The sequence below is a fragment of the Lytechinus pictus genome, unplaced genomic scaffold (assembly GCF_037042905.1).
Source record: "Lytechinus pictus isolate F3 Inbred unplaced genomic scaffold, Lp3.0 scaffold_19, whole genome shotgun sequence".
Lineage (NCBI taxonomy): Eukaryota > Metazoa > Echinodermata > Echinoidea > Temnopleuroida > Toxopneustidae > Lytechinus > Lytechinus pictus.
In genome coordinates this window covers 16,325,439-16,347,803 of record NW_026974140.1, presented here as the reverse complement: position 1 = coordinate 16,347,803, position 22,365 = coordinate 16,325,439, and the positions used below count along the sequence as shown (strand labels likewise).

General features: G+C 35.8%; 1 protein-coding gene across 1 annotated transcript in view; it reads left to right on the top strand.

Annotated features, from left to right (window-relative positions):
* The window catches only part of LOC129260454 (transcription initiation factor TFIID subunit 1-like), a 53,803-nt gene that overhangs the window by 22,099 nt on the left and 9,339 nt on the right, over positions 1 to 22,365 (top strand). Inside the window, exons 15-27 of the mRNA XM_064114638.1 lie at positions 4,857 to 4,971; positions 5,514 to 5,655; positions 6,682 to 6,890; positions 7,287 to 7,436; positions 8,263 to 8,286; positions 9,607 to 9,732; positions 10,060 to 10,235; positions 10,806 to 10,932; positions 11,550 to 11,744; positions 12,484 to 12,620; positions 13,333 to 13,513; positions 13,966 to 14,174; positions 14,932 to 15,040. Of these exons, the coding sequence (XP_063970708.1) occupies positions 4,857 to 4,971; positions 5,514 to 5,655; positions 6,682 to 6,890; positions 7,287 to 7,436; positions 8,263 to 8,286; positions 9,607 to 9,732; positions 10,060 to 10,235; positions 10,806 to 10,932; positions 11,550 to 11,744; positions 12,484 to 12,620; positions 13,333 to 13,513; positions 13,966 to 14,174; positions 14,932 to 15,040 (1,900 nt within the window). The remainder of the gene's footprint in view (positions 1 to 4,856; positions 4,972 to 5,513; positions 5,656 to 6,681; positions 6,891 to 7,286; positions 7,437 to 8,262; positions 8,287 to 9,606; positions 9,733 to 10,059; positions 10,236 to 10,805; positions 10,933 to 11,549; positions 11,745 to 12,483; positions 12,621 to 13,332; positions 13,514 to 13,965; positions 14,175 to 14,931; positions 15,041 to 22,365) is intronic.

The following is a 22,365-nucleotide window of genomic DNA, read 5'->3' as shown; positions in this document are numbered from 1 at the left end:
TATGATGTCACACTTTGGTACTTTACATGTATAGCTTCCATCTTTTTTATTCAAATGCTACTTGAAAACCGGGAAGAACATATGTGGGCCATCCTGGGAAAATGGGTATTATAGGTGAAATTTTGGATTTTGTTTTTTTTATGTTTTCTGGTACCTGGACACATGTACAATGTGTATACAAAATATTAGAGTCTAATTCATATTTAAATTAGAGATATGGCCAATTGAATCAGGGGTACCCCCCCCTGCCTGCCTGTATGGGTCGTCATGGTAGTCGGGCTTATTATTCATCTTTTCATGATAGGGAAATGTTGGTGCTTTTGTAACGCCCAACATACCTGGCATAGGCGAGGTGATCTTTTGTAGTGCAGACATAATTTCATATATATACACAGCTAGGCGAATACAATAAAACAAATTATTCTACATATTCAACCACACCCACACTAGAACCCACACCCACACACTCACATTACATGAAAAAAAAATCCCTTATGGAGACTATTTGTCATACTATATATAGTTCGTCATAGCGCGTAGTTTTAACATGGGAGGAGGTTCCCAGATCCAATGACCAGGGGCAGATGGTGTTGGATTATTCATCTTATTTTTTTGTTGTTGGGGGGGGGGGCAGCTTATCATTTTTTTTGGGGGGGGTGCTCACCCCCACAGGCGCCGCAGAACATTTTTTTTTGAAATTGGGAGGGGCTGACCATGCAAAAAAAAATCACAATCAAATGGTAATTTTTTTTACATGTTTATACATGCGTTCTGGGGGAAAAAAAAAGTGGGGCCAAAGCCCCTGCCCACCTCCATCCTAGATTTGTCCCTGCCCATAACCCCCCCCCCCCAAAAAAAAAAAAAGACACCACCTTGCTGTTTGTCCATACTTCACTTTCTCGTACAATCTAAAAAAAAAATCATGCTTAACCTTTGGAAAATAAACACAACAAAATTCAATTTTGCAAAACCAAGTTTTTTCGGTGGCAATAAACAATAGCGAAAAGCTGATGCGAGCTACATTTCATAAAGATTTAATATGACAGCAACTCTTGATGAAATATCAACTCTCTTTGAACTAGCGAATCAGGTAGCAGAAGGTTCACTGTTTTCATTCGAGCAAGGGATCATATCAACATTTCATGAAATGGGCCACATTTGGTTTCTTTTTAGGGATGGGGAAGTCATGAAAATATATTTCACAAATTGCTGCCAAATTATCTGGATCACTGAAAAAAATTTTTTTGGGGGTCACTTCGTTTGAAAAGAAGAATAAAACTGTGCATAAAAACTTGGCTCCAGATATTAAAACGACAGGTATTATAACTAACAAATAATCACAAATACATTCTCTGCTACACTCTGTACACGTGTGTAATGATATGCGTTGTAAACATCATTAAAAAAATAATATCAGAGTTTAATTCTTGATATGGAAGAGACTACATACATTTACTCTCTTCTATGCAGCAGTATTAGCAAAACTCAGGAATGTGCATCGCTCTCCACTGTCCAAATTTGCACTAAAAAGGATATAAAACACGATAATCTCCCCTTAGTGTGTGTCTTTAACATTATCACAAACTTCTTAATACAGCAGCAAACTTACCACATTTCAATTTTCTACAATGACATTCTTCTAATGGGTCAGCAAACGTTACAAATTAAGTTTAAGTGTTTTTTTTATCGAAAAACTTCATAGAGTTTGTTCATTCAAAGTAAAACATGTATTCATTGTTCCAATTTCCTCTCCTACGGGGGGGGGGGGGGCGAGGTGCCTTGTCCTTATCTAAGATCTTTCCATATATCATATTCCCTCTATTTGGAAAATCCAGTTGATAGCTTATCTGGGAGTATCTGAGAGAGTATGTCAGCAGAGTTCACCAAAAGGGATAATTTTCTTCCTCTGCATTGTTTGCTTTCTTCATGTTCCAGTCTTAAAATGCCACGTTCCGATGACTCGAATCTGCATGTTTGATGAATACATACATAAAAACAATCACATTACACTCTCATTTCTTCATGATTCATGGACATAAATTTATCAACAACATGATATTTAACATACATTAACTTTTCACTCTTTGACTTTGTGTAAATGTTACTTATAAAGGTGGAAGTACTCCCTGATGTCATATTTTTCTACCAAAAATAATAAGATTAAACTATTGTTGGGTAAAAAAAAAATCCCTCCAAAATTCATGAGATGTTCATATTTAAATCTTTAATTTTGATATATCACTTGCAAAAAGTTTTCTCTGCATGAGCCTTTATCCAAATTCTATATTTTTTCATTTTTTATGGTTTTTATCATTTTATATGTTTTTATATTTTCCATAATTCTAGATTTCAAGTACTAATAGTGGTAAAATTAATTTTAAAACAATATCTTATAAAACGGCAATTAACCAAATTCGTGGAGAAATCGGTTACAACTGACATGATAAAGTCAAAACTGGCACACTATTTCCATATAGAAAATGGATAAAACATGGAAAGCTACCTGAAGCTGTGGTAATGGTGAATCCCATATCAGAGTCTTAAAGTACTTCTTGAAGGGCTGCTGTCAGCTGTATGTTGGTTCTGAGATGTCTTGTCCTCACTGCACCAATACAGTTGCTCTTTAGATACCGTGCCTTTAACATGTTTAACAGAACGAAAGAAAACAAGGCCAATTAGTTAACAAATTTTCAGAGTTAAAGTTTATTTTTTAAAAAAACTACTTAAGAAAAAAAAAAAAAAAAAACAACAATTAAAACTATAATATTTTTTTTCTTTTTCAAAAATATGCCTTTTCATTTTTTTTAATATTGAATGATTTTGTGTAGAAAGTTGGCGAACCTCATGTAATGTAGCTCGACCAGAGGAGTGTTTCATCAACATTTTCATCCGACAAGTTGTCAGATCTGACATCTTTCTCTGATGTTGATTGGCTGAGAGGTACTGTTACTATGGTAACTGTCGGATAAAATGGGACTTGTCGGATAAAACGTCCGACAAGTCCTTTCATGAAACGCCCCCCAGATTGTAGATAAAAATAAGAAATACCCCCCCCCTCCCACCCGCCCCCCAAAATATATTGTTATTTTTTAATTAATTTCTTATAAATTGTGACAATCTGTTTTCTAGTTATAATTTCGATATCATTTGCACAGCTTTGGTGAACCTCATACCAAATGGACCCCACCCCCTCCGGAAAAAAAACCAAATTTAAAATCAGAAGTCCGACAAATAAGAATTTGTTAGGAGAGGGGAATTGAAAAATGTCCATAATTAACCGATTTAAAAGGGTACTCTGAGCTGAAAATAATTTCATCAAATGTAAGCAAATGCTGCAAATTTCATCAAACTCTGATAACAACTAGATCTAAAAGGGTTTTTCATGCATTATAAAAACAGTTATATGCACGTCTTAATAAATATTCGTTAGATGGGCTGATGATGACACCCCACTTTAACTTTTCTTATATCAAAACATGAAATCATAGGATGGGGGGTCGGGTGTCCGGACACTTTATATTTTTGAAGCCTTCTTTTTTGTATTTGGATTACACTAAAAATATGAATTCAATACTTGTAATCATCTTCTATTTTGTTCTTTATCATATTTCCTAACATTTTGTACTAAAAATTGATGAAACTTCACTTGTAATTTTTTCCAAATGACTTCTAAAATTGATCGTCCGGACACACAACCTGTCCGGACACACAACAACTGGGTATACTTATTTTATTTGGTCATACGTGTGTGAATGATATGTCACCCTTTTGCATTAATTAATATCTAGTCTTGGAGGGGGGGGGGGATAGAACAAACATAATTTCATGTAACAAGGTGAGACATCTTTGCATCAGTTTGTCAAGTAAATTCATAAAAACATGCATAGAACTGTTTCACCGAAATCCATATCTTTAAATTATCATAGCTCTTTTACTCCTTGTCCAATTTTTTTTTTTTTTATATACATTTTTTACAAACTTGTTGCATGTGATATATTTATCTTACATGGTTATAAGTATGTAACAAAGGCCTATCTAACTCTAAGTAGGTGCAGATCTAAATCTAGTTGATAGCCTAGGCAGACATAAGTTAGATCTTAAAAAGGCCGTCAAAGTCCCGGACAAATACCGCGAATCGCTGCAGCAGTCGCATGTAATTTGACGTTTAAAGTCGTTCCTAAAAAGGCTCTCTCTCGATCGATCCATATAAACACGCAACACAAAATTCACATTCACGCGTTTAGTTGCCATGTTCCTCGCATCGCAATTATCAATTAATTTAACAAAAAAACTCAATCTGCAATATAGTTTAACTTACCTTCATAGATTTCAGCCAAGGGAATTAAATCCAATCAACATATACCCGAACCCGCCACCAAATATATCGAGCCGATATCCACAGTTCTGAAAAATAAAAATGCGCCTGACATTTTTTTTTTATTTCCCGCGGGTTGTTTGTTTTGTTTTTCCTCGCGACGCGCGCCAGACAAAGTTTGATGACACGCGTATTTAAATGACGTCCTAGCGCATTTATTGTCTCTCACCAATAGTCTGGTTTTCGCGCGACGCCACACATATATCATTTTGACACAAGGCTAATCTTGTTTCCCCCATCTTTTACCTTACATATTACACATCATCATATCCTTCCTTCTTAAAGTGATGTTGCTTCACCAAAGATCCAGAGTGTAAGCAGTGCCTTTATGTCCTTGCCTAATCTCCTTTCTTTTTGAACATGACAGTATAGTGACAGTTGTCATGACCTTGATTCTTCTTAGTCTTTTGCATGATGCAGTTTATGATACTGAAGCTAAATATTTGAATATATTTATTTTGATGATTTACTTTTTAAACAGGTATCACATCCGTGCATTGAATGATATCTTCACTGTTGGACAGCAATATCCTCTTTTAGAAGTTCCTGGTCCAAACTCAAAGAAATCTAATAATCATATCAGGGATTTCTTACAGGTAAGATTACAGTTAGTGATGATTGGCATGTCAACTTTTTGGTAATGGTGATGTTGACCATGATTATAATGATAGTGATCGTGATGATGATGACAACCATGATGATGACTATGACAATGTTGATCATGATTGTAATGATGGTCATCATGGTGATGATGATTGTGATGATTATGATAATGATGGTGGTGATTGCTATGATGTTGTTGATGATGATTATGATGATTATCATCATAACTGTTAATAATGATTATGATGATGGTCATGATGATTAGTTTGATTACAGTGATGATGAAGATGATGATGATGATGGTGGTGGTGGTGATGATGATGATGATGATGATGATGATGATGATGATGATGATGATGATGATGATGATGATGATGATGATGATGATGATGATGATGATGATGATGATGATGATGATGATGATGATGATGATGATGATGATGATGATGATGATGATGATGATGATGATGATGATGACGATGACGATGATGATGACGATGATGATGCATTTCTACTTCAATCCTATATTTATCAGGTATTCATCTACCGGCTGTTTTTGAAGAGCATTGATCGTCCTCGAAGGATCAAGATGGAAGACATCAAGAAAGCATTCCCAACTCACTCTGAAAGCAGTATCAGGAAAAGACTCAAACTATGTGCTGATTTCAAGAGAACTGGTAAATCAATTTATATTATGCCCTCATCATCAATATGAAGATAATTTAATGACATTTACTTTTTTAGAATAAATTTTTTGTAATAATACAGGGTATTACAATGTATTGAGTGAATATATGATTTATTTTCAATATAAGCCATAGTAGTAAATCATTTTTGCTTTGCTCATTTGCTATCCTGATTGGAGAATCAATCTTGGCTATCATATGTGTAAATAGTGCTAGATTTAGAATGTATTTTCTTGCATATATATGTGCAAACAGAAAGCAAGGGTAAGAGAGAGTATGGTAAGGCCCCCTAAGTCTGCGCAGTCTCCCCTGTCCTCTCATACGCGTATCTGCGCGATTCGAATAAAGAAGATATGCAATGCCCACAAATTTTACACCTGTAATACATAGACAGACTTTCATGGAAAAAAATCTGACTCAAAATGGTGGAAAAATATTGAATTTCAGGCATTTCAATTGACGGCCTAAAAATGCAGATTTTCAAATCAAAATCCCTGAATCGTGTGTAAAGTGAATGGGTGCGCAGACATAAGGCACCATTGTTTTGTTCTGAAAATGACTGGACAAGGTTTTTTCCAAGAAAATGATATATTCCTTTCAAATTTGTGTGAGTTTTTTAGCACACTTATTCATAAGAATATAATGAACATCATCAACTGAAACTTTTTGTGAAAAAAAAAAATTAATGCTAAATCTTAAGTTAAATAATTCCTCTTACTTGAGGAATACCCTGAAAACATATAGTTTAATTTGTTCATCATCTGTGAATCAAAAGTCTCATATGGTTCATTCAACCAAAGATCTTAAAACTAAAGCTTACCAACTATGTTCAACGCATCATGATTATCAGCTTGCATTTCCTTTCATTGTATCCTGAAATTCAATTCAGTTCAAAATGATTTTATTTTCCAATCTTTAAAACATACATAATGTATATAAAATCCATAATCGCTTGATGAAATTAGTAATTGATTGTGTCAGCTTTTATCTTTTCTCTTTCAACCATAAATATATTAGGTTTGGACTCTAACTGGTGGGTGATGAAACCAGATTTCCGTCTTCCATCAGAAGAGGAGATCCGTGCCATGGTATCACCTGAGCAATGCTGTGCCTATTACAGCATGCAGGCTGCAGAACAGAGACTCAAGGATGCTGGCTATGGAGAAAAATCATTCTTTGCTCCTGACAATGATGATGAAGATGATAACCAAAAGATAGATGATGAGGTTAGATGATTATTTTTGTGTTATTTGTATTATATTGGGACAATTGTGGGATTTGTATTTTACAAAATATCATTCTAATGATCTAGTTTTTCATCTCTACTCTCAAGAATATTATCACATTTCATTATAATGTCGTTGTAAAAAAGGTTTAATCATTGATTAATTGTCAGTCATCATAATCACTTTCTAAGTGGCGCATATTTGCTCGTTCATTTTTACTGATGTGCATGGCAATCTGTTAGGCACTGCATCATTAGCAATGAGTTTGACACGATCTCCTGTTTCTGTTTCTATGAAGAAAATAGTGTATCCAGTGGATTAAATGAAATGGATAAAAGTGTGTTTATAAGTTTTAGTAATTTTTTACTCATGTATTTAGCTTATTTGTGTCCGCAGGTCAAAACAGCTCCATGGAATACAACTCGTGCTTTCATTGCTGCAATGAAAGGCAAGTGTCTGCTGGCAGTGACTGGTGTGGCTGATCCAACGGGATGTGGAGAGGGATTCTCTTACATCAAGGTTCCTAACAAACCTACGCAACAGAAGGTATGATATCAGCAACTTCAAAGACCATACCTGGTCATAGAATAGGTTCCTGCACCTCCCATAGACAGCATGTTTATCACCAAAATTAGTGCAGCTATCTTCATTCTGCTTTTGTTGCATTGTCCAAAATTGTCTTTGCTGCCTCATCGTAGTAAATATTGTAGAATAGATCAGCTGAGGGACAGATTGAAATCATTTTTCAAGATGATAAATTTATAATCCTTCTGAAAATGATCTATTATGTATAAATTCTCTTTAATGATCTATTATAATCTGGTCCTCCTGCTTATAGTAGGAAATTATTACTGTTTTAATGTAATATATTACAATATTACAAATCATCCAACTATAAGTACATTAACTGCATGGCACCCATACAACCCAATCTTTGACTTAGCATGCATGTACCCCTTCTCCCAACCTTTTCAAATGCATGTATAATGGTGAATGACTGGCTGGGTGCATGACGTTTTGCTTTCGTGGAGCTTTTGCATTATAAATCTTTCATTTCAAAGTACTTTATTATCATGTCTGCATTACTGCTTTAAAAACTGTACTAAGAATCAATGAACATTCTAAATTGATTGATGCTCTCTTCATTAGAGAAATTGTTGTCATTTTGATTCAAACTTATAATTCAAACTCAAGTGTGGGTGCTTGCGAAAATCCAGTTTTGATTATAGATGTATGTGACAATGTTTTCAATGTATGCTAAAAAGTACTCACAAATAAAACGTTTTAATTCTGCCAGTTGCTAATGTATAGTTATGGTTCTATTGAAAATGAGTCCAATATTGATATATCAACCCCCTTCTGTTATTATCAGGGTGATCTCCCTGAGAGCCTTATGGTAAGTTTTACAAGATATCACAGTATTGTTGTGGCTTTATCTGGTTTTACCAAATCAATCTCACAGACTTCACAATTAATACATATTTGTGGATAATTAATAAGAATAAAAATAGATAAAATATTCACTTTTCATTCTGATTGTGTGTGGTGAGTTTGGTGTTTTGCTTGAATTTGTCTGCAATTGAAACACTCCCATCACAACATTGACACCTTTCTACCACAACCACCATCGCCTCCACCACCATCATCACCATTCTATCTCAATTCCTGATCCTATACCGTCTTTTCAACATTCTCCTACCATCACTTCAAATTTCTGTCTCTGTCTTCCAACTTTCATTTTGGATAGATTTCTTGTCACTTTATGTCATAATATTTTTGCATATCTTGCAGTATGTGTTTTCATATTTTGTTGTATGCACTCTTTTCTGATCTTCACCCTTGTATTCATCATTTCTCACATTTCATTTGCTCAGTGAATATAACTTATATAACTTTCCTTTGCTGTGTTTATTGTTTGTGTGATGTTTGCTATCATGCTTGACCTCCTGCACTCCACTTTCACCTTTCACCTCACTGCTTCATTCATCCATCCACACCCCTAGCTATCCCCCACCACCCTTACCTTTCATGAGCGTCGTCGTGGACGCAAACCTCGAGAGGTCGAAGGTCATAGAGTGAGCCAGATCTCCCCAGTATCTTGGTACTGGGAGTTGTCCTTTGAAGATGGTTGGACGGCTAAGCTCAACAGGAATATATTTAGACATTTACAAGATAGGACAAGAATAGATGTAGGTATAGGGTATTAGGGAATCAAGAATCATTGGAGATTTCATGTCTGTACTTTTTATAAATTCAAACACAGATTGTATCATGTAATAATACAGTCTTGTTTGAAACTATTCTAACACAAGCCCTTTCTCTGTATGTATAGAAATGTTCTTTAGGGGATCAGAGTTATGATAAATAATATATAAAATTTATTGGCAAAGGTATTGTTACTTTTTCAGAGTGGTTAATACGAGATCATTATGATAGTGTGTGTTCTCTAATTAGATTTTCATTTTGATCTCTGAATGAGTAAGATTAATTATTACTGATTCATTTTCCTTTTCTTCTTGTATCTGTGATGAAATAGCTTTGTATGCATCATTTTTCATTGGAGTTTTGTTTTTTTTTTGTAAAATTTGGTTCATGAACAGAACTAGTCCATATCTAACCAGTATTTGTCCTAATTACTTTCCATACTGATGTAAACCATAGTGAAGAGTGGTATTGGAAAAGATGATTCTTATCTGATCATGTCTTTGATTTACAGCAAGATGAGATTGAGAAACCAACTCAACCCAAGAAGACAGTGACAGGAACAGATGCTGATCTCAGAAGGCTCAACTTGAAGCAAGCCAAACAGTTACTCAGGAACTTTGGTATTGCTGAAGAAGATGTAAGCAATAAATTCTTGTTTATGATCATTAGATTCAAAGGTTGTTCAAATGTTATATCAGCAGGATCTTTTAATCAAAATAACTTATTCATATTGTTCACTGATCACATAAATATAGTTCATGGTTTGTTTAACTGAAAAATATTATTAGGTGATTCTTTCTTTAACATGGTCAAAGTGTACTCCCATTAAGTGGATTGTAAGAAACCATTTGATTTTGTAAAGCATACAACATAACTATTGAAAGTTTGTTGCAATGTGTATTTCTCACCACTATTAAGAGCATTGTTTTGATATGTAGTATTGTACATCATATTAAAATGACAGATCAAGAAGTTATCTCGTTGGGAAGTGATTGATGTCGTCAGGACCTACTCTACTCAACAAGCCAGGACGGGGGATAGCACCACATCTAAGTTTGCTAGAGGAAATAGGTTTGGAATCGCTGAGCATCATGAACGCTACAAGGAGGAATGCCAACGTATCTTTGATCTGCAGAGCAAGTGAGTTAATTGTGTCACCATTTGCATGAATTCAATTTGCCTTTCATAGAATAAGTGTTTCTGTGCATAAACTTCATACAAATTTTATTAGCGAAGAAAATTTTTAATCAAATTTTCATGATGTATATATATATGTTTAATTACAATCACTATTTTCTTTTGTTATGGGGGTATTATTTTAAGGGCCTTTATTTGATACAAATATACAAAAGGTTTATTAACTACAAATAAGTTTAGCTTATTTTTTATGTCTTATTAAAATAGCAAATGTGTAGATTATGGCAGGATTGTTTCTTGTTATTCATTTTCGATTTTTATTTAGTTGCCCATTGGGATGATAAGATGATTCTTGTACACATGCTGTGGGAACTACATAATTATGGATTGAATTGCTTACAGAAATATGTTTGCAGATCATTTGTGTTTTCTAACATTTCTAAATGTCTAGGCATTCATATGGTGTAGCCCTAAATTACTTCATCAATGGAATGCTATCAAATCAGTATCCCTAGATGGTTATATTGTTGAAGTTGTATTTGAAGTACTCAAAATTTATTTTCAATATTTCAGAGTATTATCCAACACTGAGGTATCAACAGATGAGGAGAGTAGTTCAGGAGAAGGAGAAGATAGTGATTTTGAAGAGATGGGAAAGAATATTGAGGTCATGTTATCTAGCAAGAAAACAAGCTCACAGGTAAACTCATTAGTATTTGCTTTCTCATATCATTTGGATGTATGCAAAGTATGATGCTGGATGGAATTAAAATCTTCCCTATTCTCATTCCATGGAAAATACCTTGTATATGTTTAAATTTTTACTGATTTCAGGAACTTGATTTCATTTGGGAAAAGATGGATGAGTATGTTTTTATTCCAGTATGAAATATTACAGATATTATTTCAGGAATGTAGTCAGCACTGACAAAAGTCATACTAAGGCAATTGCTTTAGTAATAGTCAGAAACCAGTGCTTCTCATCCAATCAAAACCAAAGGTTTCACTAAAATTGCCAAGGCTGACAAATCAGTCAGTGTAAACAACTTTCATAGCAGTGACCCCACAGGACTGTTTAAAAGAAAAGTGTTAGCCAGACAAGGTGGATGTACTATGGTTAAAATAAGCTGATTGATCTTCCAAAAAATCTCTTAATTCAATAGGATTATTCTCTCATATTGATAGCAATAGTTTACATTCAGTGCTATCATTCTTTAGCACACAACATGTTTGTATTGTAGGATAATGTGTTTGTTTCCTTAATCAGTTCTTGTTGAATTCTAAGTTAAAAGCTATTTTGGAAATTACTTTCTTTAGTTATCCCATGAGCGTGAGGAAGCTGAGAGATTAGAGCTTCAACGTATGATAATGGGTGAGGATTCTAACAGTGGTCTACCTAAGGGTGGTAAGGATGGGTCTGGACCTTCTACCTCTAAAGGAAGTAGGACCAATACACCTGTACCAGGCAAGGATGATGATACAGGATCAGTACATAGCTTTGCTTCCTCTCTGGTAAGATGTCTGATAATTTATAACTATATATTTACCTGGTTGTACACGATGCTGTAAGCAACATCTAAAGCTTTCAGAGAGGAATACTCTATAACATTTTCTTTGCAATGCCACCATAAATCTTTGCATTTATGCCTGATTTATAATCTGAAAAATATTTCTTTTATTGATAGTAAAGTATTGGGCAAAAGTAAAGTAAACATAAAAAAGAAATGGGGAAGTGCATAATATAATCTTAAAATGGCCTTGTACAAGTGCAGCTCCCACAACATTATAAGCATGGTAAATAAAGGATAACTAAAGCATCTTATGACACAATTCCATGGTCTTAAAATCGAAACCAAAATATAATAAATGTTTGTATTGACTTGTATATCATCTTGATCTCAATGCCTTAAATGGAATCATGGTTTTGACCATCATGATGTTAAAAAGTATATAAACGTTTGAACTGTTGAAAAAAAAATTGAATTCATTATAGTACACATTTCTATTGGCCCTTGTCCAAGTCTAGGGTGTGAGGTTTAATGGGGTAATTGCCAGAGAATTTGATAAACACCGCTCATATCCTTTCTCGTCTTAAAGTTTTATAAGCCATCATTAGTTTATATCTCGATTTGTACGTGTATGATTAAACAGACATTAACACCATCAGTAAAATATCAAGATTTGATTTTATTCTAAAAATTTTGATAATTTCCCATATGATACTGAAATTCTATTTTTGTTTGTATTTTAGTCTGGACGTAGATTAAAGATTCATAGAACGTTTAAAGGAGAGGATGGTAAGGAGTATGTGAGAGTAGAGACAGTCAGAAGACAAGAGGTGATTGATACATATGTCCGTATTAGACAGACAAAAGATGAATCATACATGTAAGTTGTATACTCTTCCATCCTTACTGTATTTAAATTAACATTCATACTCTCATGTTACCAATGTGCTTTTGTCAGGATTTGCCTGTATTTCATCTGATTGCTTTAAATGGATTGGTATTAAGATTGTTGATGTTGTAAGAAATTAATCTGATTAATTAATCAATTGTTTTATCCCCCTTATCTCAGTTTCCCTCTTATCTTCATATTCCAATATTATCATTTTGTTGCATTATACTATTATTGCTTGCTCTGATTTTTATTTTGTAAATTTTAGTCTTCTTTCCCCTTGACCACTTATGATAAAAAGTTCTAGTGGATTAAGTTGTAGGTGAACAAACTCTTAACATCATTTAGTATGACTTGTGAGATCATAAAAAAATTATGACTTCATATTACAAAAGTAATTGCATCATGATCAAATTATTATGATATCATGACTTTGTCCACACAATTTCAAAACTACATTTTGTTATGTTAATTAAAGTTTACACTGAGCATTATTTAGCATAAATGAATTTATTTGTTTCCCTCCCTAGGAAATAAGAAAATTTTTTAAAAGACAATAGAAAAGTGTGTCAAACAAATTTTTTGTCCCCCTGCCGTCGAGGGGGCTAATTGTATTGGAGCTATCACCTTTTGTTCTTCACTTGTCAAGAAAGGATTCATTATCCCTGAACATGCTTTACTCTGTCTTTTTATCTCCCAACAGTCGTCAGTTTGCCTTACATGATGAGCGTCATAGAGAAGAGATGAAGAAGGAGAGAAGAAGAATCCAAGAACAGCTCAGAAGGATTAAAAGAAACCAGGAGAAGATGGAGAAAGAGAAGGTTAATCCTAAACCAAAGGCAATCAAGAAACCAAAGAAAAAGAAGGAAAAACCTGACCTGAAGGTACAAAATAAAGTCTTTTTATCATTAATGAGAGATATATTCACAGAATAAATAATAACATAAACGCAACTTGTATAGCTCATTAATCCACTCTGCATAGTGCTGCGGCTGATGATGATGATGGGGAGGAGGAGAAGGAGGATGGTGGTGGTGGTGGTGGTGGTGATGGTGATGATGATGATGATGATGGTATAATGATAAAGATGATGATGACAATGAAGTGATGATAAATACAGGAATATGAAGAATCCTAATATGTGGAAGATTTGTGGTTCAGTAGTCAATTTCCTTTGACAAGAAACTCCTTATTATGTCTGACCTGACCCAGGTAATGTAAGTAACTAAACAGCTCCTTAAGCACTCTGCAGAGTGGATACCTGCACTGCATAAGTTGCTTTATTATTATATTCATTATTAATCATAATTTTGTTGTTCTCTCTGTGCCTGGTCAGATGAAGTGTGGAGCATGTGGTCTTATAGGTCATATGAGAACCAACAAGGATTGTCCAAGATACAAGAAAGAAGACTCAGAGAAACCAGCTCCTATTACCGTTGCTATGACGCAGGAACAGGAACATGAAGAAGAGAAACAGCTTGGTGATGATGAACTGGTCAAAACGGAAGGAACAAAGATTCTTTTAGACAGGAGAGTCATTGCCCAGTAAGAACTGTTTTGTAGATCTGTTCAAACCTGCTTTTGTGAATACATGTATCGAAGGACCACCAGTCTAACAAGACTACTAATAATTTTTTTTCCCCATTGATGCCTGTATTATAGGAACCTGTCCACAAAGACTACCTCTTCATAAACACCACTTTTTCATCTCCCTCTTGTGGTCTTTATATATAGGTTTAATTGTATGTATATTAATAATGATGATATTCCTCATTTGAATAGTGTCCAATGCATTGCAATGGCATCTCATAACACTGTAGAGATATTTTGTTACCCTAGTCATTGGATTTTATATTGTCACGTGCAAAGGTTGTGCAATGTATACTCTCCATTAAGCATCCCAGCATGACCAGTCAATATATGGTTCTGCCTCTTAATCATTCAATTGATTGTGTCATTTTGATTTTGAACCTCATCCTCATCTTTGATAAAATTCCAAGAGATCTCTTTTTATTTCACCACTTTCCTTCAGCCATTAACTTTCCATCGCCATTGATTGCCTTTCCCTCTCGTTTAGACCATCCCCTTCCTTCTTTCCATTATCTGTTTAGCTTTCTTAAGACTTTGATACTATATTTTGGCACAAATTCATCTTTGTTGGCATTATGGATAAGATTTTGTGAAAAGCCCAGTGAAAACAAGTTGAGTTTATGCATCCACACAAGCCAATTTACTTAGGTTTATCTTTCACTGTGATCAGAATCACTTGCAACACATCATTCATTTCCTTCTTTCTTTACAGTGCTGATAAGATCAGAAGGCAGTCATTGGTTCTCAGGTTTCCTAAGGAGAATATCAAACAGACAAAGAAAAGGAGAGTCAACCCTGAACCACATTGTGATTACCTCAAGGTAGGGACATTATTACTTAAGATGAGTAGGGGAGATCGGGATTAGTTGGAACTTTTTGACAAAAATGGCTGTAAAATCCAAATAGATTTTATTCACGAAGCAAACAATATGTCAACTTAAAGCATATTTCTAGGGGCTATAAATGTACCCCATAAAATTCTTTTACTCTGATGATTACTGAAAAAAATCCATCTTGAACAAGACCATGTCAAGTGTTCCAACTTACCCCATATACGGGCTAAGTTGGAACATGGTATGGGGTAAGTTGGAACACTGCATGGTCAATTAAGAATTATACTAAAACTACTTACAACTTTAATATTACATGGTTTTAGCTTTTAATATTTGCTTATTTTTTCAAGTTCAAAATATTAAAGGTGTATTCTGATTTGTTGAACTTTATGTTTTCTATTATACAGCCACTTACGCAAGCCGACTGTATAGTAGAATTCTGTATATTTTGTGTGCGTTTGATTTCACAAGCAATCAAGTGTATCAGCAATTTCATGTACTTCTGCATAAAATTTACATGACATCAATCCAATAATTATTCACACAATGTAGTTTTTTTAACTGTAACTCAGTAATGAAATGGATATAGAGGCTGACACTGTATATATGAATTATTATAGTGGCTTTCATGACAAATGTATGATGCCACAATCTTATTACTCATTAGGTAAGGGCAAAGTTGGGGTTGATTATAGGGACACACACCTTTAACTGAACTTGGACTATTTAACTATACCATATAATAACAATAAAAGGTCAGGACTGAATGAATGAAAAGGTAAATTATGCTAAGAACTAATGAACGTTGTTGTCAAACATGAGATACAAGCAAAGTGTACCATACCCAATAAAATGCACCTACCATGTGAAAAAAAAATACATAGGGTAATTAATTTGGCAACTAAATATATTGCAGTTAAGATTTTAAACCAACACATTTGCTGCATTGGGTTTCCATGTACCTAGCATGTAAACCAAAGTGTTATTTTGATAATAATGTAGAATGGATTTTAAAACAACTTCTGCAACATTACAAATTTTTGTTCAGACTTGCATATTAATTTTGTTGCATACATTATGACATCCACCCAGCATGCAAACAAAATAGAGGTAGAATAAATGCAGTAAAGGATTTCAACCGAACAATGTCAAATGTTATTAGTCTTTCATTTTCAATCCTTGTTTATCAGCATGCACAGTCTACTATTTGCAGGTCTACTTTGGATTATAAGATGACAGATCAACAGGGAACACCAGCTTCAGTGCACAGTGCTTGGTACCCCCAGTACACTCGGGGGCAGGTAGTTTCATGACTATGTCTTCCTTGCCGTGAATATATAAGTCATTTTCTTCTGGGAAAGAAAATGCCAGGTGCTCAGAGTTTTCACCGCATCGTCGTAGAAACTTTGTTTTCACATCGTTGTCCTCTGTAAGAGTTAGGACTTCCCCAATATAGTGATGCAGGACTTTTTTTCCTCTGAATTTGACAAGAACAAAGTCTCATGCATCTATGTGGCCAATGCAATCATCATCAGGATCAGATGAATCTTCTTCAAATGACGATTCTTTGCTATGATCAGTTTCATCGTCTGATGACTCGCTGTCTACTACCACCAGGGCAGGCCTAGCTAACTTCTTTACAACGTCCGCTTTCTGCTTAACACAGCACTTATTTGTGGCAGCTCTTATTTCCATCCTTTCTGGTGTATCTGTTAGAATCCTTGTCCTCCCAAGTTTCCTGCCGCCTTTTCTCTTTGTGGGGGCTGCTTTTTGAAAGGGTCTTATTACTTCTGGGGAGACAGCGGTTCCAGATGTTGAGGCAGAGAGCTGTATATTTACAATTGGTATCTGTGACGTCTGCTGGCATGAACTCCGAATCGTCAAATACATCTCGATCAAATGGGTAGACCCCACTAACCCTGAATCTAGACTGCATGTTTGCAGGTGTCATTATTATTATTATTTTATTTGGCAGAATATCAAACAAGTCAATACAATGATGAAAAAATAATTGTTACAATAATACAGTAACACAAAAATAATTAAACACTGGATGAGCTGCCAGGCATTGGGCAAAGTTAACCAAATAACCATAGTCCGCGGACCGCCCTAACCCATACCCCATCCAGGTGAATCCACTGTTGTATTTTCATGCGAGATAAACATAGCATAAAATTTCATTAAAAGTTACATATAACAAAATGTTCAATTACTCAGAATCAAAACATAAAATCATACGAACAAATATCAATAAATACACTGCATTACAAGGTGAGAAATTGAATATCAGAAAGGGAATATGTGCAGCTGACCAATTATCTCAATTAACTTTGTTTGGCTTTGTCGTGCGATTCAGTATGAGATTGTATAAATTGCAATAAATAATTAAAAATTGAAAGTACTGTGGTATCTTGGCAAGGAATACAGCATATATTTATTCAATTTTATTAATTATATTGCACTTAACATGTTGAATACAACCACCTGAGATTTAAACTGCAATGAATGAAAATGCTATTGGAATATTGAAAAATTGAAATATTGAAACACCTTTGGATATAGATAATGGCCAGTAGTTGATAATAAGAGTGTATAAATAGAAACAGTTAAATACATAAGAATAAAAAGAGATAATTCTAAAAATACAAAAATCTGGTGTCATATCGAATTTGGACACTTAATCAGAATCAACAAGATAGGAATTTAGGTGATTGCACCATGTTGAAAGAGATACAGTAAGAATAGAGTTCCTCAGGTCACAAGGTAAAGAGTTCCAGAGTCTGGGGAACTCATGAATTGGGCTGAAATGCAAACCATCTTTGCGTGCAAGGAGATGCTTGAATCTCCGGTCATCCGAATGGCGTGTGTTCACCACTACAAGAGCGTTCACAACAGGGCACTGGATATGTTTGAACAAACAATTTGCAATGAAAACCAGGGTCAAGTAAGTTCTTCTTAACTTGAGAGATTTCCAATTAAATCTTTGAAGTCGCTGTAAGTAGGGCATTTGTCCCCGCCGTTGCTTCAAAGCAAGGCGTGTTGCACGACGTTGGATAGACTCAAGTTTGTTGATAGAGCCTATTTTGTGAGGTATCCAAACGGGAAGGCCATATTCAAGGATTGGTAGGACCAAACTCTTGTATAAGGTGAACACGGCCAATGAAGATAGGCCTGAGGCCAAGCTAGTTATCAGACCTAGTAACCGATTTGCCGTAGAGATCACATATGTAACATGACTGTCCCAGGTCAAGCGATTGTTCATGATCACACCTAAGTATTTGATTTCAGATACTTCCTCCAGTTGAGTATCATTGAGATAGTACTGAGCTTGGCCTGGATGCCTTTTCCAAGATATTCTCATCACTTTGGTTTTAGACGTATTCAGACTCATTTTGTTTCTGTCACACCAACTAGCAAGAGCATTGACTTCATCTTGAAGAATCTGTTCATCTGCAAGGCTATAGATCGGGCGAGATATAACAGTGTCGTCTGCGAACAATGCACTAATTGACATAACAGCCTCAGGAAGGTCGTTGATGAATAAGTTGAACAGGCAAGGACCCAGGACGCTCCCTTGCGGTATACCTGAGGTAGGCATTGACCACTCAAAATGATGTCCTTTGTACTGAACACGTTGCAATCTGCCAGATAGAAATGAACGAATCCAGAACCAGATATCGCCCGAGATGCAGAAGGACATCATGAGGCATGCGATCAAACGCCTTGGCGAAGTCGAAGAATACTGCATCGATGGAAGGAGGTCTACGCTTGTCCAGGTCCTGGAGCCAGGAGTGGGCCAAGGTCGTCAGCTGAGTAACACATGACTTTTGATTAACAAAACCATGTTGGACTGGAGTAAGGAGACAATTTGATTCCATGTGGGGAAAGATCGCTTTTGAAATCAATGACTCCATCAGCTTGATAACAAACAGACGCAGCAAGACAGGAGATATCACATTCGCTGATTTCTTGAGAAGGATGGGAGTAATTGAATCAGGGCCAGTGCTTTTCTTGTCCTCCAACTGCATGATGCCCCTGTGAACTTCATCAGCTGATATTGATATGGAGCAAAGTTGAGGTAGTGGATGATTACACACACTTGGACCATCTGGTAACAGACATGGAGGAGGGTAGATTGACTGGAAGAAATTTCCAAAGTCATGGCTCTTGGAAAGGCTTGGCCTACCATAGGTGGAATGTCATATATTGTCATATTCTTTCCCTTGTTCAAAATCCAGGCATCACAAGCTGTATTGTAGTATCTCTTGAAATGACCATACACAGATCGGTCGAGCGGCTGCAGTTTGTGCAAGCAATGAGGGGGGAAAGAGACCATTACAGATTCAGGAGGACCTCCATTAATAAAGTGATCCCTGTAGTTCACACAAGGAAATGTCATCATCGAAGGGACAGTGTTACCTGTGGCACTCACTGCGCAACACAAAGTGACTAGTTGTCCTCTCTTGGCAGAAACAATTGCACCAACTTGTTTGGCACCAGTTTTCGCAATAACTTTGTTTGGCTTTTGGACAGTTGTGCACCCAGTTTCATCAAGGTTCCAAATTTTATCTGGAGGAAACTCATGTCTTTCAAGTACAGTCTGCAAGTTGTTGAAGAACGCATCAACATTGTGCCTATTAATGCTTGTGGCACGGCTCAAAGATGTTGCCTCTGGGGTTCTCAATGAGAGAGTTTTATTCCTTTTCATGAACCCATCCAACCAGTCCATACCAGCCATCTTTTTCTCAATCCATTTTTTTCCCAAGGTGTGCAGCATACTCATAGGCTAGTTTTCTGGCCTCCTGCGGACGTAAGCCATAGTACAATGCAGCAGCTTTATGCAGATAAGCAACAAGACTAGCTTCCTGTTCGGGATTGAAGACAGCACGATTGTTAAAATATCCAAAGTGTGGAATGCTAACAGGATCTATGCCATCAACACTGTCAACAGGGACATTTTCTTTGTTGGTCTTAACAACATTGCCATCATGGATATTAGGCCTGGGATGTTCCTGGTTATCTTCATTTTCTACATTGTCCATGGGGTTGTTTTTTTCCACATTAATGACATCAGCTACACGATCCTCTTGAACATCAAGCGTGACACGTTCGTAACTGTCATGCATCTTAAATACGTATCTTCGGAGGGTGACATGAGCTCTTTGGAACTCAGTCGCTACTGCACGGCATGGCCTACATTTAATGAGTACTTCCTTTACCGCCCTTTCCATGATGTCTTTTTCAGTGGTCCCACGATTAGTCTTGCGTTTATAATTACGTGGCATGTTAAAGGCTGAAAAGGAAAAGAAAATTAGTTTAGGTCTATTCATTTGAGAAATGTATTGGTGGCCAACAGATCAGATAAGCCGACAAACATAGATGTGAAATAAAACAATCAATAAATGACATAGCATTTAGGAAATGTCAAAGCGGTTATGTGATCAGTGATTTTTTATTTGCATCTTGTTTGAATATTGCATTAGGGGCCTACAATAGACTCAGAAATTAGTATTTTTGTTTTACTTTTATAAACTGTACTCAAAATGATCTGCAAGTACTTGATGAAATACTATTAATGATTTTGTTCATTTGTACTGTATGATTGTTTTCTCCAATACCCACTCTATTGGTGACATGGGAATAAATGTCATTGTCATTGTCAGACCTAACTAAGAAACAAAACAAGCATGGTATAATAATAATAATAATAATAAGGCATTTAGGAACGCTATACATAGTACACTATATCATAGCGTTTACACTGTAGATCAATTTACAACACTTAAAAAAGCTACATCTATCCTAGATACATGTACGTTTTCAACTGTTTCTTAAATCTAAGAAGAGAAGTTTCAGATCTTAATTTAGTGGGAAGCTTGTTCCATTCTTTTGCCGCAGCAACAGTAAAACTACGTTCACCGGCCTTGCTCCGGGTTGTCTGATAGGTTAGTCTAAAATGATCTCCACCTGACCGCAAACCTTCTCGTTTAGGATTATGAACCTGAAGTGCCCCCTTGATATACATTGGTACATGATCATGAAATGATTTATATACATACAAAAGAATCTTAAATAATATTCTTTGTTTAACTGGTAGCCAGTGTAATGCCCTTATTAGTGGAATAGCATCATGTCTACGGTCAACTTTGTGAATAATACGTGCTGCCCAGTTTTGCAGACTCTGTAGTCGCCTTACGTGCATTTGGGGAACTTCTGTAAGGAGTGCATTACAATAATCGATCCGAGATAGTACATGACTACGTACCGCATGATGACATGCATCTACTGTTATGTACTTTCGTATGCGACATATATTTCTTAATTGAAACCTAACAGATTTACATAAAAAATCAATTTGCTTTGTCATAGACATGTTACAATCCAAATATACACCAAGACTCTTAATTGAAGCGGATGGTAAGACTTGTGATGTACCAATATCAATAGAAATATTATCTAACCCACGAAGGTTATATGGTGAACCTACTACCAGAAATTCAGTTTTTGCTTCATTCAGCTTTAGTCTGTTATCATTCATCCATATGCTGATGTCTGCAACACATACCGAAAGGGTTCTCAATGCAATCTCCAAGCCATGTGCTGCCCTGGGGTCAAAAGATACATAAAGTTGCGTATCATCAGCATATAGATGATAAGACACATTATAAGTTTTGGCAATGTCTGCGATAGGTAGGGTGTATACAGTATAACCTATCGGTCCGAACACAGAACCTTGAGGAAGGCCAATTGAATTAACAGAAACTAGTGAATGCTTTCCATTTATTTCCACACATGTAGACCAATCATCCAAATAGGTCTGGAACCAGTTTAAAGCTGTGCCCTGGACTCTTATCCGTTTTGAAAGCCGGGTCATCAAAATCTGACGATCTATCGTGTCAAACGCTGCTGATAAGTCTAAGGACAAAAGCAAAGTTACTTGACCCTTGTCCATAGCAGACATAATGTCATTCTTCACCTTGATAAGAGCGCTCTCTGTACTATGGTGAGATCTATAGGCAGACTGATGAGGATCCCATAAACTATTTTCCGACATATGATCCGTGAGCCTACGACAAGCAATCTTCTCCAATACCTTCCCAAGAAAACTGAGGTTGGATACAGGCCGGTAGTTGGATAGGCAATTCTTGTCATGGCTTTGTTTCTTGAGTAGTGGCCGAATAACTGCTGACCTCAATGAACTTGGAAAGTCGCCAGACTGAAGGGACGAATTTATGATATTCGTCAAAATAGGAAGAAGGTATGGTAAGTTCTCTTTGAGGAACCATGTGGGTAACGGATCCAGACTGCACGAC